The following is a 14467-nucleotide window of genomic DNA, read 5'->3' on the forward strand; positions in this document are numbered from 1 at the left end:
AAATCTCAACTAAATCATGCATAACAGATGCCATCCAACCTCTGCTTTAAAACCTCCAGCACTTCTCATGTGAGTCAAACAGCTCTCTTCTCTAGGGAGCCTGTCATAAAACAATCCCAAAGTAGACAGAACAGGGGTCTGACTCAGGATAAACCAGCTCCATTTGTATGACGGAGCCACCAATCTGTGGCAGAAGATCTGCTCTGCGCACAGAAGGTACCGGGTTCAATTCCCGCCATTCCCAGATAGGGCTGGAATAAGAATTCCTGCCTGAAACCCCGGAGAGCTTCTGCAAGTCAGTGCACTTCTTGTGCTCTTAAGCCAAGAAGAGTTGCAGGCTCTGGGCAACTTAACACAGAGACTTAGCAGCATTTTTTGCTCTTGGGAGAGTCCCCTAAGTATTCTTCCTCAAGAGGATCACAGAGATTCTCAGGCGGTGGTGGGGCTTGTTGCTTAAAAAAACTAAAAATAAAAAAGCAAGACGGTGCCAGCCCCATAGATCATCCCCAGCCCAACTTCAGCAGGGAAACCTCGCCGCAGAATCTCATTAAGCGGCCCAACTTCTCTCTGTAAAGCGAAATCAATGAAGTCCAGAGCTGAAGCTTTTACTCACCTTCCGCCTGATGGGGCAAAACTGCAAAGGCAGCCAAGACGAGCAGCAGACGCATCCACGCCGCCAGGAAATCCATAGTTAAGCAGAGGTTATATTTTAAAAGGGGGGGAAATTGTTTCTTTTTTCTTAAGCCCCAAAGGACCTTCTCTCGGCAGGAGCTTCGTGCAGCATCCGAAGGCAGCTTTTAGGGGGGGAATCAAAGCCTTTTTCTATCCCAGGAACAAAACTAACAGCAGGTACACACACACGCTTTTGTTTCCGGGGGTGGAAAGAGTCCCCTGGTTTTTTGGGGTTCGTGGAGATGTCAGGTGGCGCCCCAGCCTTGCGCTCCAGTCTTGGTGAAGAGGAAGCGGGTCTCTCCGCGCTCTGGCGACCCCAGCGCGTATTTACAGTGCGGGCGAGCCGTAGGGCAGAGAGCAGCCGTAAATCACCCGGCGGTGGGTCACCTTTGCGCCCAGGGACGGATCCGAGGGAAGCAGCAGGACGAGAACCGCCACCGCCGCCGCGCGTCTCTTCGGAGAGCTGCCGCCCTCTCCAAGTTGTCCCCTTGCCCGGCAAAGTTCCCCCCGGCGGAGCGATTGGTCGACAAACACCCGAGGCGAGGAGACCTCTCGCCCCTCTCCTCGCCCTCTTAATTCCTGCTTTCTCTCTCTCTCTGAGTCCCACCCTCCTTTTCAAAGTCCACTTTGGGGCGCCGCCGCCGCGCCACCCACAAAGGCGCCTCGGATCTTGCGGATCCTCCGCCTGGCGCGCCACGCGCCCTGGGTCGGGCACAGCGCCAAAGCGCGCCCCCTTCCCACCCCGCCCGGATCCTTCTTCCACTCCTCGCCCTCTTTTGGGGTCGCTCCTCGAGGAAACTTTGCGGGTCCCCTCCAGAAGCAAATCTCCTCTCACGCCGCTTCTCCTGCGAAGGCAGCAAGGGGAGGCTGCCTGGCTGGTTAGGGAGAGGGGGAGAGAAAGAGGGGCGTTTCTCCAGAAAGAAAACACAGCAGGCGTTTTGGTTTTTGTAAAGCGGGGCTTTCCCTCCCCTCCCTCCGCCTCGCCGCGCGTGTGAGATGGTAGAATTTCTCCCTCTTTAGCGTAGCAGATCCGCGCAAAAATAGGGGATTTTTTAAAAACGCTCCCCCTGCAATACGTCCTGGGAGCAGAGAGGATAATTTCAGTCTGCAGGTGATTTGCAAAAGAGATACCACAAGGCACACATGCAGGCAGGCAGCCGCAAAGACTCTCCAAGGCGCCTGTAGTAGAAATCCACTCTCCGTAGAAGGGAGAGGGGCAAGGTCCGTCCTTCTCTTCCTCTCTCCTGGCTTTCTTTCTTTCTTCCTTTCTTTTTTCAAAGAGGTTCTCCTCCACCTCCCTCTCCCATGCAGTGCGAAAATGGACCCAGGGAAAAGGGGCTGTGGTGGTGATATTGCTGGCAAAGATTCCTGAGAAAGTCACGTGGGGAAGAAAGGGGGGGGGAGAGAAAGAGAGCAACCTGATCCCCTTATTCATGCTGCAGAAGTTTATGTTCCTATATGCTTGTCTGCTTTTGTCTTGAGATCGGGTGGAAATTGGACAGAGAGAAAGGAGGGGGGGGAGGAAGAGGGCAAGGCACATCTGTTCATGGGGGGCACACCCACCCCTGCGCCACCCAGGACGAGTAGCTGCTGCCGCCGCCATGGTTTTAAAAAGTTTAGCATTGCAGGATTTCTTTCCTGCCTGGCAAAGAGGCACCACCCAGGCTGAAATCACCTCCATCAACATTCCTGCATATCAGGGGGTGGGGCTGGATGACCCTGGGGTCCCTTCAGTTCAATGATTCATGCCTTTCATCCCCCTACTCCCTCCCCCCCCCCCACACACACACCTTAGTGAATTTGCATTGCAACCATTCATTCTTTCCTTGCACCCACTGACAGCTATCTCAGAAGAAAAAAGCTCACTTGGTCCATATTGCCTTGTGGCCAGAGATGGAGATGCTGTCCTGTCCCCCTGATGAGCTTGGTCAAACTTTTTCAGCAGGGGGCCAGTTCACTGTCCCTCAGTCCATGTGAGGGGCCAGACTATTTTATTTTTTTGGGGGGGATGAACGAATTCCTATGCCCCACAAATAACCCAGAGATGCATTTTAAATAAAAGCACATATTCTACTCACCATAATTGGTGCTGGAGAAGACTCTTGAGAGTCCCATGGACTGCAAGAAGATCAAACGCATCCATTCTTAAGGAAATCAGCCCTGAGTGCTCACTGGAAGGACAGATTGTGAAGCTGAGGCTCCAGTACTTTGGCCACCTCATGAGAAGAGAAGACTCCCTGGAGAAGACACTGATGCTGGGAAAGATGGAGGGCACAAGGAGAAGGGGGCGACAGAGGACGAGATGGTTGGATAGTGTTTTCGAGGTTACCAGCATGAGTTTGACCAAACTGCGGGAGGTAGTGGAGGACAGAGGTGCCTGGCGTGCTCTGGTCCAGGGGGTCACGAAGAGTCGGACACGACTAAACGACTAAACAACAACAACAACATTCTACTCATGTAAAAACACCAGGCAAGCTTCACAAATAACCCAGAGATGCATTTTAAATAAAAGGACACATTCTTCTCATGTAAAAACACGCTGATTCCCAGACCGTCCGCAGGCCAGATTTAGAAGGCGATTGGGCCGGATCTGGCCCCCAGGCCTTAGTTTGCCTACCCATGTTCTTGGTGATAGCCAAGGAATGTGTAACACCGCAGCCCCTGTGATCTGTCCGCCGAACAGCCCCACCGCCATTTCCTCTCTCCATCCAGTGAAACTGACAAGGTCAAGGGAAGATTTTTCTCAGTGCCGTCCATTCATCCATCTGGTCTCTGGTGAAAGTAGTTGAGTCCCCGGTCCTGTCCTTCAATGGAGGGGTTTCATTTCCCCATAGATGGTTGTGCGTAGCAAAACCTGAGCTACAAGGACAACACAACAGGCAGGACATCAGGGAAACTGACAAGGCTGTCTCGCATACTTGGATGCAGATCTGTGGAAGAGGGACAAGAGTATAAAGAGGATGTTGTTGGCAGTGGAAGAGTACGCAATAGCGTGTGGAAGGACAGTCTCAGACAATGATGTGCTCTCCCAAGTCCACATTCCCAGCATGTTCGCACTCCTGTCTTGGTGACATCTGCGCTGGCTTGGTCAGGTCCACAGAATGGAAGATGGCAGGATCCCCAAGGATGCTTCTGTTTTTTGTTTTTTTTAAAATATATTTATTAAGATTTTCAAATTTAATACAATAAAAAAGAATCAAAAAGGAAAAAGCAAAAAAGATTAAAAACACATAAAGTTCACAATACCTATTTTTCAATAACATATTTCCCTGACCTCCTCATACCTCCCTTTCTTGTATTCCAGTTCAAATTGTTAATTCAGCAAATCCTTATCCATAATTTTTAACCTATTTCTATACTTAATTTAACATATTATTATTTTACTTTTTCTCTTTCATCCATTTCCTCAATTTATTTTTGCTAACCTTATTTTCATTTAATTTAGTTCATTTTAAAAAACCAATTTTACCTTATCCAAACTTAAACATCAATACTTATACATCAATACACATTCTTAAAACATTCTTTCTAAAGTCGACCCAAATTCCCTTCCACGAATTTCCCAATTTTCATACACATTACAAAAACAAAATAAAAACAAAACACATTATAATTATGTACCCTCTGGATTCCCAAACCCCACCCCACCCTTTCCCGGTTTCAGTCCCCAACAAATGTCCATCAGTCTTAATCTAGTATTAGCCTGGAGATCTCACATCCGAGGCTCTTAATTCTCTCTCAATTCCTCTCTGCCGGTTTTTTTGATAGTCCTTAAAATTAAACACCAAATCTCGGAGAAGCTCTGGCCCTTCAGGATCCATGTTTCTTCCAACCAGTCCTCCATACTTAAAAGTGGAGCCCAGATCTTGTTTCTTACTCCTTTCAAGTCCAAATGTCCCCGAGGCTCCAACCTCCACCTTAAGCAAATTTGTAATCCTTAGGTCTTCATATCTCCACATAAGGAGATCTCTCCTTTTTTCAATCTCCAATTCAGGCCAGATTTTCCACATCAAGTTCTTATTTTCCTTCATTACCATCATGTCAGACCTCAAGTCCTCCTTCATCATCTGCAGAATTACAGCTCTTCCTTCCTTTTCTTCAGGGACAACATATGTCTCCTTCTCCAAATTCTCAAAGTTGTCAAGTTTCTATTTCTGTCCAGTTGAATAAACTTCCTGATTCAAATCCTTATCAGATTCAATGATATTGTTTACAGTTGAGTCCAGAGTTGTAACATTTATAGCCAAAACATCAATTTGGCCTTGTAACTTTCCCAAGAGAACAAAGACTCTGTCCAATTCAGCCTGAATTCTCCCTCCTCCAGCCATTCTTGTAATGTCCCAAAACCCCCTCTAGAGGGATTTTGGTTTCTTAATATTCATTCCAGTTCAAATCCAAAAATCCAGTTAGTTTGTATCAGTTCTTCCTTGTTTTCAACAAATTGTAACAAAATTGTAACAGATATAACCAGCAGAAGCAACAGAAACAAAGTTCTCTTTTTCCGTCTTGACAGCTAATTTGACAGCTCTCAAACTCTTTAGTACCTCATCAACAGGCTCTCTCGCGAAACACTCCCGGGTCCGGGAGGGTGGCACTTCAGCTCCCAAAATTAGCTCTTTATCCTCCAGCAAGATTTCTTATACTGCCAAACCGTGAAATTAAAGTCTTTTACCAAAGAAGGAAAAAAGAGGTTCTCTCGACCTTAGTTAGCAGGTCCTTGCTTTAACTTGTTTACAAGACGGGGAGGCAGACTTCCTTTTTACACCTTCCCCGATCGTGCCTAATTCTTTAAAAAAAATTTCTTTACAGTTCCAATTTCCGTAATACTCACGGGTTGTTACTTTTAGAATCCAATTGTTCACAAGAAGAAGTCAGCGCTCTCCGACCATGGCAATGCGGCTTCACTCCGCAGGAGAAGCAGTCGACTCTCATCACCGCGCCGCTCACCCCGTCCCCCGTTCCGAAGCCTTTAAAAAGGCTCCCCCCAAGGATGCTTCTGGCACCAGGCCTGTTGGCACACCAATTCTGTATTGGCTGTACTCCCTATGAGATGAAGTTTGGTAAGAAACCTTACGTCAAGCACATGAGAATCTTTGGTTCTGACATGTGGGTCCACACCCCAGAGAGGAAAAACATGTCTTCTCCCTTTTGTGTTCAAGCAAGCAGCAAAAGCAAAAGCTATACACAAACTGTAGTTCCCAGCAAGCTGTGCTGGAGTGTAAAGAGAGATGTGACATACAACAATCTACACATCTGTGTTGAGGTGGAACAGAATATCGTAACATCCAGCGTCAACACCACCGTATGGGAATCCCTTGCACACGACAGCACCTGGAGACAGGCAGTCAGGTTGTGTATCCGGAGCAGTGACCAGAGGAGGAATGACCGCTGGGAGGAGCGCAGAGAGAAGAAAGTCCACGGTGCATCTGCAGCAGCACAACCAGACACCTTCATCTGCCCCAGCTGCAACAAAACTTGTTTCTCCTCTATCAGTCTCTACAGCCACAGCAGGAACAGTTTGACTTCTAGCTCTATAAGCCTCCTTTTCTCTCATGTGGGTACCAGTGCAGATTGTGCATGAGCTGTGTGGCTTACAGCAGAGGTGGTTTTTGGGTAGAGTGACCTGGGCACCACGCTGCAGGAGGCACCAAAACAACGCTGTAGAACAGAGCACGAGAGGCGCACTGCAGGGAGTACCAAATTTTAACACCACACAGGGCGCGACTGAAATTTGAGAGTCTAAAGTCCACCAATGCTTATAGGAGGGATGGCAACTCTCTGAGCCCAGAGGCCAAATGCGGTCTCCGGGCCCCACCCCCACTCTCCTCTGGCCACACCTCCTTACCAGCCCTGCTTTGCGCCCTTTCTGGAATGTTCTCCCCTGGCAGGAATGTCCCCAGGAGCTCTGATACTGTAGCTTGCTTGTCCAGATAGAAGACAGAGAAAGGCATTTGAGTGTGTGGACTAGTCTTCCATACAAAGGTCAAAAAATGTAGAATGGGTTTAGCTTAAACATGGAAGCTAAGACAAGGCTGATTCTAACATTCTACAAACAATAATCCAGGATGCTTTAAGGCAGACTGGATTTTCCTGGCATTACCCCTTTTCTCCCCCTTAAAAACAATAAAACACATTGCTTTATTATGAAATAAAAATATTTCCTTACATAACCTAGGTCTTGAAGTTGCTGTTTACAGTAGCAAAATGAAGGCTGGTTTAAAGCTACTATCAAAGTTACAAAAATACAAAATGTAAGTTCAAACATGCACATGAGGTCGGCTTGGAAGAATCATGAAGAAAGAGAGGGATGCCCAGGCAGGACAGAAGAATGTCGTGATATACAGCTTCCTGCCAAGGCAGGAAAAGGAAGTGATCTCACAGAGTTCTCTCTAGCAAATTTACAGGAAAACTCTGTGAGCCTCAGCCTCCTCATGTGCCCATCTGGCAAGGCATGAATTGTTGGTTCGACTGCAATAATGTCCCACAAAATTTACATCCATTGCCCTGCCCACTCTGGCCTCTGGCCCCACCCACCAATTTGCATGCAGCAACCGGGAGGTCGCTCAGAGAGGTTGTGGGAAATTTATCTCTTTGATCAGCTGAGGAATCCTCCCATGCATTTGTCACAGACTCTCAGTGCACTGGGAGGGGTGTCCTAAAGCAGGGGTAGTCAACCTGGTGCCCTCACGGTGTTGTCGGACTACAACTCCCATTGGATGTGATGGCCGGGGCTGATGGGAACTGTAGTTCAACAAATATCTGGGGGGAACCAAGTGGGCGACCCTTGTTCTAGGTTTATGAAGTGGGAGGACCTTTTGCCGAAGGTAGTTTTTAATGTTTCATGTTTTATTATGCTTTTATATTTGTTGGAAGCCGCCCAGAGGGGAAACCTAGTCAGATGGGCAGCGAATACATAAAACCATCCTAATCATTTAACTGTGTAATGGCTTACATGCAGGAAGAATGCAGCCGGGGTGCCAAAGCCTCTGTTTCCTTTTATTATTATGTGGGTTTTTAAAATGTATTTCGTGTTCTCATTTTGTGTTTTTACGTTGTGCACCACCCTGAGATCTTCGGATGAAGAGCGGTATACAAATTTAATAAATAATAGTAATTCTTTGGGGAGGAGAGGGCTAAAGAGCGCTTTGCCTGTGTCTTGTTTTCCATGAAGGGAAACACAGATGAAGTGGAGGTTGGGTCCTTGAGATGAAGAGACAGATTCATTCTCAGCTGCTGTCAGACAAGAGGGAGACATTATAGATAGATTTACAACAGTGGTTTGCAGGTGGTCATAGTTCAGAGGCTGCAGAAGGGAGAAGATGGGAAATATTGGGTGAGGAGCAGGAAGAAGAAGAAGAAGAAGAAGAAGAAGAAGAAGAAGAAGAAGAAGAGACAGCTGACAGACTCAATGTCTTTATAAAGCATTCCAGATACCCCTTCTTCCAGAACCCGACAGGCATGGAAAGTAGGAGAACAGAAAGCTCAGAGGCAGAAAGCACAGATCAGCCAGCGTAGGGATGACGTATAATAGGAGAGACAAATGGGGTGGGGCTTTACTCGGAGCAACGCCATTACTGCAAGGGAGGCACTTTTCAAAGCCTCTCTCTGTGAATATTGAATAAAAGACTTGGTAAGAACTCTTCTTGACTGTGGGAGGGATAGGATTCCCTGCAGCCTGACACTGTTGACATTTCCATTCCACCTTAAGGAACAGACATGGGATTGTTACGTGTCACATGTCTGTTTACATTCCAGCACAGCTTGCTGGGAACTTCCGTTGTGTATAGTTTTTGTTTTTAGCTGATCTCTCTGAGACAACATGAAAGAGAGAGAGAGACGAAATGTTTCTTTGTCCTGATTTATGATTAATAAATATGTAGTTGTAGTATGCTTCCACAAGCCTCACACCTATTCTGTGTGCGCGGTTCTATCTGCTGATAGTGTGCCCTGGCTGAGTAAGCCCGGGTCACTGATTTATGTCGGGCAGCGGGATGGCTGGAACGGAATGGCCCAGCCAGGGCTAGCCAGATGGCCTCCCGGCCCTCTGCATGCCGACAGACATGTCTTGTTTCGTCTTAAGAACACAAGAACAGCTTGTTGAACCAGGCCAATGGTCCATCTAGTCCATCATCCTGTTCTCACAGTGGCCAACCAGGTGTCTGTGGGACACCTCCAAGCAGGACCTGGGTGCCAGTGAAAGCTGACCCATTACAGTGAATGAGCCCAAGCTCATTAGGCAGCCCCCATTTACTTAGTTTCCTACTTGCAACCAGTTCATGCGAGATGCACTGGCCACCAGTTTCCTCCTTAGCAACCATGTTGCCCTAGTAGCAGGGAGGAGAATGGGAAAAGAACGATAATTATTTGGCTCTGCCTGCCATGGGCTCTGGCACTGCATCCTCTTGGCCTCCCTGCCGTTCCTCCTGACGCCACTGCTGAGTGCAACAACAGATCCCAGCAACCGGCCTTCGGAGGCATGCTGGCTCTCAGTGAGCCCAGCGCTGATGGCTTGTAGCCATCAAAAGTCCCCTGTGAATTTCTCTAGTCTTCAGTGTGGTGTAGTGGTTAAGAGCAATAGTCTCATAATCTGGTGAACCGGGTTCGCGTCTCCGCTCCTCCACATGCAGCTGCTGGGTGACCTTGGGCCAGTCACACTTCTCCGAAGTCTCTCAGCCCCACTCACCTCACAGAGTGTTTGTTGTGGGGGAGGAAGGGAAAGGAGAATGTTAGCCGCTTTGAGACTTCTTAGGGTAGTGATAAAGCGGGATATCAAATCCAAACTCTCTTCTTCTTCTCAAGTGGGCGGCCATCACCACATGTGGTGGGAGCGAGTTCCATAGTTTTAACTATGCACCATGTAGAAAAGTTCTTCCTCTTGTCTGTCTTAAGTCCTCCAACATTCAGCTTCATTGGAGAACCCCAGGGACCTACTGTTAGGAGAGAGAGAGAGAGAGAGAGAAAGGTCTCCCGGTCCACTTAAGATGAGAACCTAAGAAGAGCCTTGCTGGATCAGGCCAATGGCCCATCTAGTCCAGCATCCTGTCCCCGGTGTGATGGCCTGGGACTTGGGCTTGGACTCGGAACCAAAGGAGTCTCAGTCTGCACCAGATCCTTTGCCTCAGGCATCATCTGAACCAAGTCTGGGGCCTGATTCTGAAGAGTCCCAGTCTGCACATGTTCCCTTGCAACAAGCACCAGCTGGGCCGAGTCAGGGGCCTGAGCCTGCCCTGGCTCCAGATGCGGGGATTACCTCATTGCCTTCAGCTGGGCCATCACTTACAGCTGCTCCATTACCAGTTGGGTCAGGAGAGGCTGAGGCGGCCCCTGGGTCTAGTAACCCACCGACGTCTCTTGAGCTGCAGAGACTAATGTCTGAGAGAAGGAGAGACCTGAGTACTCGCAGGAGGAGTGCTCCTGAAGGACAGGACCAGGGACCTGACAAAGATAAAAGGCTGTTGGACCCTGCCCCAGGTTGTGGGAGCAACATTGCTGTTCACCAGAACCTGTCTGAGACCCTGTGCTTAACCTTGCCTGGTTTCCTGCCTCGTGTCCTGCCTTGGCCCTGTTGTACTGACTCCTCATGGAACCCTTGGATTTGGGACCGGACCTGGACCGCGTTGCTTGGGTTACCCCCGGGCCCAGCACAGTAGCCCTCTTCTCCATGATTTGGTCCAGGCCTCTTTTAAAGCCCTCCAGGTTGGTGGTCTTCACTGGGAACAGTTTTAACTCGTGTGTTGCATGAAGAAGCACATTCTGTTACCTGTCCTGACTCCTCCAACGTCCATCAGAGATTCAAGAGTTACGATAAATTTCTCCACCACACTTTCTCCAACGCGCACATAATCTTACAAACCTCTATCATGTCCCTCATCATAAAGTCCCTGGAAGGAATCGTACCTGGGTTCCCACCCACTCACAAAAGCACACCATCCTATAAACAAGAGCCCTAAGCAAAATATGGTCCTAGCGATTCACAGCTATGAATTCGCACGGGGTTTCCTTGTTTGGGTTGGGGGCCCCCTAGGTGCTATGGTAACAGAAGTAATAATTAACTGTGCCCTGCTCGGTTCGTTAGCATTAAAGCTTGCAGGGGTGGCCTTCTCGCTTTGATCTCGCCCTCCTCGGCCCTTGAAAATGCTTCGCCGCTGCTCCTTCTCCCCTGCCCTCAATGCCAGGGATAGGAATATGCAGGGGCAGAGATGGCTTGCAGACGCGCCTCTCTTTTGGGGAAAAGGATTTTGCCGTCTCAAGTTTTAATCAACAAATTAATTATTTTCCCTCTTGGCGCTGTGGGGCTTTAATAAAAAGCCGTTTCTCTTGTACAGAGGCTTACACTTTTGATATTAAGAATATGGTCATTAGCTCTCCAGGGAGATCCGAGAAGTGAATTTTTTTGTTCCTTTTAAAAATGCATCTAAGCACTAACGTCAGGGAGAGAGAATCGCGTTGGCCTGGCATAATGGTCTCCTGGAGGGGCATACACGCCGCTTAATGGAAAATAAATGTCAGGGCAGAAGCAGGGCATCTATTATCAAGGCAGGAGGTGCTGATCCAATGCCAGGCTTAGATTCTCCAAAGCCTTGCTTTCATTTATACCAAGTGAATGACTGGCAAAGGGTTGCTCGCTTTTATTCAGATTCCAGAGCTGGTAGAAAGAATGGTACCCAACTCTCTCAAGCTCTTCCACTTCAGAGCATACAGAACAACTCCTCCTCAGCCAATCCTCAGCAGCTGACTCCTCCTCGGCCAATCCTCTGTGCCCGAATCATCTCCTTTCGCTCTGATTGGCTGCCATCAGCACAATGGGTGAGAAGACATCTTTTCAGAGGCTCAAAAGCTCCCATTTCATGCTGATGGGGACCCTGCTGCAGAAGGAGTACAGTGGTACTTCTGGTTAAGAACTTAATTCGTTCCGGAGGTCCGTTCTTAACTTGAAACTGTTCTTAACCTGAGGTACCACTTTAGCTAATGGGGCCTCCCGCTGCTGCCGCACTGCCAGAGCACGATTCTGTTCTCCTCCTGAAGCAAAGTTCTTAACCCGAGGTACTATTTCTGGGTTAGCGGAGTCTGTAACCTGAAGCGTATACAACCCGAGGTACCACTGTAATGGGACTTTAGAACACTACACCTTTGCTTAAATTAAAGCATTGTTTTCATCATTTCAGCAAACAGACACCCTGGGAAACCGGGGTTGAGATCTCCACTCAGCCATGAGGTTGTGGACTCTCCTTCCCTAGAGCAGAGGTTGGGTGGCCATCTGCCATTGATGCTTTAGTGCAGATTCTTGCATTGCAGGGGGTTAGACTAATTGACCCTCAAGGTCCCTTCCAACTCTACAATTCTATGAAGCCCACTTTGGGCCTGTCATTGTCTCTCAGCCTAAGCTACCTTACAGGGCTTCTGGGAGGGCAAAATGGAGACGGGGTGGACTGTGTATGCCAGGGGTCAGCAACCTTTTTCAGCCGTGGACCGGTTAACCATCCCTCAGACCTTGTGGTGGGCCGGACTATATTTGGGGGGGGGATGAACAAATTCCTATGCTCCACGAATAACCCAGAGATGCATTTTAAATAAAAGGACACATTCTACTCATGTAAAAACACGCTGATTCCCGGACCATCTGCGGGCCAGATTGAGAAGGCGATTGGGCCACATCCGGCCCCCGGGCCTTAGTTTGCCTTCCCCTGTTGTATGCCACCTTGAGCTCTTGGGAGAAAGCATGGAATATAATTGTAAGAACAGGAGCACACCGGGTGTGGGATAAATGGGACTATGTAGACAGCCTCAGTCAGTATAAGACCAGTTCTGGCTTCTTACGACTTCCCAAAACACTTTAACATCTCTCAGTTAAGGACAGCAAGCTCACCTGTATGCAGTGCCACTGCCAAAACCATGCCAGTACTCTGAAGTATAGTGGTACCTCGGGTTAAGTACTTAATTCGTTCCGGAGGTCTGTTCTTAACCTGAAACTGTTCTTAACCTGAAGCACCACTTTAGCTAATGGGGCCTCCTGCTGCCGCTGCGCCACGATTTCTGTTCTCATCCTGAAGCAAAGTTCTTAACCCGAGGTACTATTTCTGGGTTAGCGGAGTCTGTAACCTGAAGCATATGTAACCTGAAGTGTATGTAACCCAAGGTACCACTGTATTAAAATAGCAACTATTATTATTATTATTATTATTATTATTATTATTATTATTATTATTAGTTAAGGATGGCCTGGAAAAGTGTGGAGGGGGAGGAAGATTAGCCAGCAGGGGAAGAAAAAATCCTTCCTTTCAATGGTTCATTTAGGTCAAGGTGAGGAGCCTTCGCAGCCTGAGGGCCACCTTCCCTCCTGTGCAGGCGTCTGGAGGCCACATGCTGATGGTGTGTAGGCTCAGAGGCAAAAGTAGACAGAGCCACAAATGTGAATCCTAACTCTGTCCGGTAGGCTAGCTCCAACCCACGCCTCTCTACCCTCCTTCCAGGCAAGCAAGAGGTGTTATTAGAGTTCGAAGGCAAATTTCAGCCAGGCAAAAACATTTGAGGAGGGTGAAAAGCAAGGCCAGGGAGGTGCGGGATCATAGAAACAGGGTTGGAACCTAAGGCTCATCTAGTCCAACGTTGACCATACGGGGATCGAACCCACAACCTTGGCGTTATCGGCACCGCACTCTAACCAACTGAGCTGTCCAGGCTGAGCTTCAGGAGAACCTCAAGCAGCAGGTAGAGCAGGTATCTTCAACCTTTGCAGACTCACTTTTAAGCCATTTGGAAACTCCTTTCTTAATCTGTCACCAGGTATGTATGGAGGCAGTGCTCCTGTTGCAACCCACCTTGGATCAGCACAGGACCCACTAGCAGGCTCCGACCCACCAGTTGAAGACCAGTGAGGCAGAGGGTCCTCTAAGGGCTGTATTTGGTCCACAGGCAAGAAGTTCCCCACTCTTGATTGAGATCAACTGTACATATCTCTGTTTCCTAGAATCAGGATTCCTGAGTGACCTTATTGGGGGATTTATTTTGGAGTGGGGTGTGTGTGAATTCCATCCCTGTTTATTGTGGCACATCTCTCAAGAGCATCACTAAGAAGGATGCAGCATGGATCCCCGTTGCAAATGACAATTTGCATGATGAGTTGCAGCGCTTTAAATGAGCCATTATTCATTAGCAACCAGCAGGAGATATTCAAGGCATGAAGGCAAGCGCCGAGGCAACTTAGCACAGTAATAAAGAGCAGGACCCATTTTTAAAACATTAAAGTTAATTAATGCGATGCGCACTAGTTTAGAACACCGTAGGAACAATTACAGTCAAAAGAGGTGTCGGAGGCTGATTTTCCTCCTGTTCAGAAACTCATGGAAATGCTGGAATAATTAAAAGTAGTTCACTATAAGGGGACATCTTTTCTTATGCTTTGCACTTCCATCTGTAAAATCAACACAGGCCCCCACACCCTGGTGAAATGCTGAATGATAGCAATATTTGCCTCCAGCTGACCTGATTTTTTTATTATTTTTTTTTGCAGGGAGATAAGACCATGTTGGAGATTTAACAAGCACTCGTTCCTATTTGTTTGCAGGTTCAGGGGGTGTTAAATGATGTTGCCTCAAAGCAAGAGTCTTCCCACAGTTTACAGTGCCTCACTTTCCTTACAGTAAATGATCTGGTCTTTGGGGGAAGCAAGTTTGTTGCGCAAGACATCCCAATCAGCTGTAATTGCACGACTTGGGTCTGCCAGTATGTGACTTGAATCCCACACCAAAATAGCGAGAGTCCTGCAAGTCCCCTCATTGAGTTCAATGGGACTTCT

General features: G+C 48.1%; 1 protein-coding gene across 1 annotated transcript in view; it reads right to left on the minus strand.

Moving 5' to 3' along the window:
- FRAS1 (Fraser extracellular matrix complex subunit 1) overlaps positions 1 to 2012 on the minus strand; it is a 354385-nt gene extending 352373 nt beyond the window's left edge. The window contains exon 1 of the mRNA XM_053404373.1: positions 614 to 2012. Coding sequence (XP_053260348.1) covers positions 614 to 689 — 76 coding nt within the window. The 5' untranslated portion in view covers positions 690 to 2012. The remainder of the gene's footprint in view (positions 1 to 613) is intronic.
- Positions 2013 to 14467: the final 12455 nt, after the last annotated feature.

This window comes from Podarcis raffonei, chromosome 9, assembly GCF_027172205.1.
Source record: "Podarcis raffonei isolate rPodRaf1 chromosome 9, rPodRaf1.pri, whole genome shotgun sequence".
Classification (NCBI taxonomy): Eukaryota; Metazoa; Chordata; class Lepidosauria; order Squamata; family Lacertidae; genus Podarcis; species Podarcis raffonei.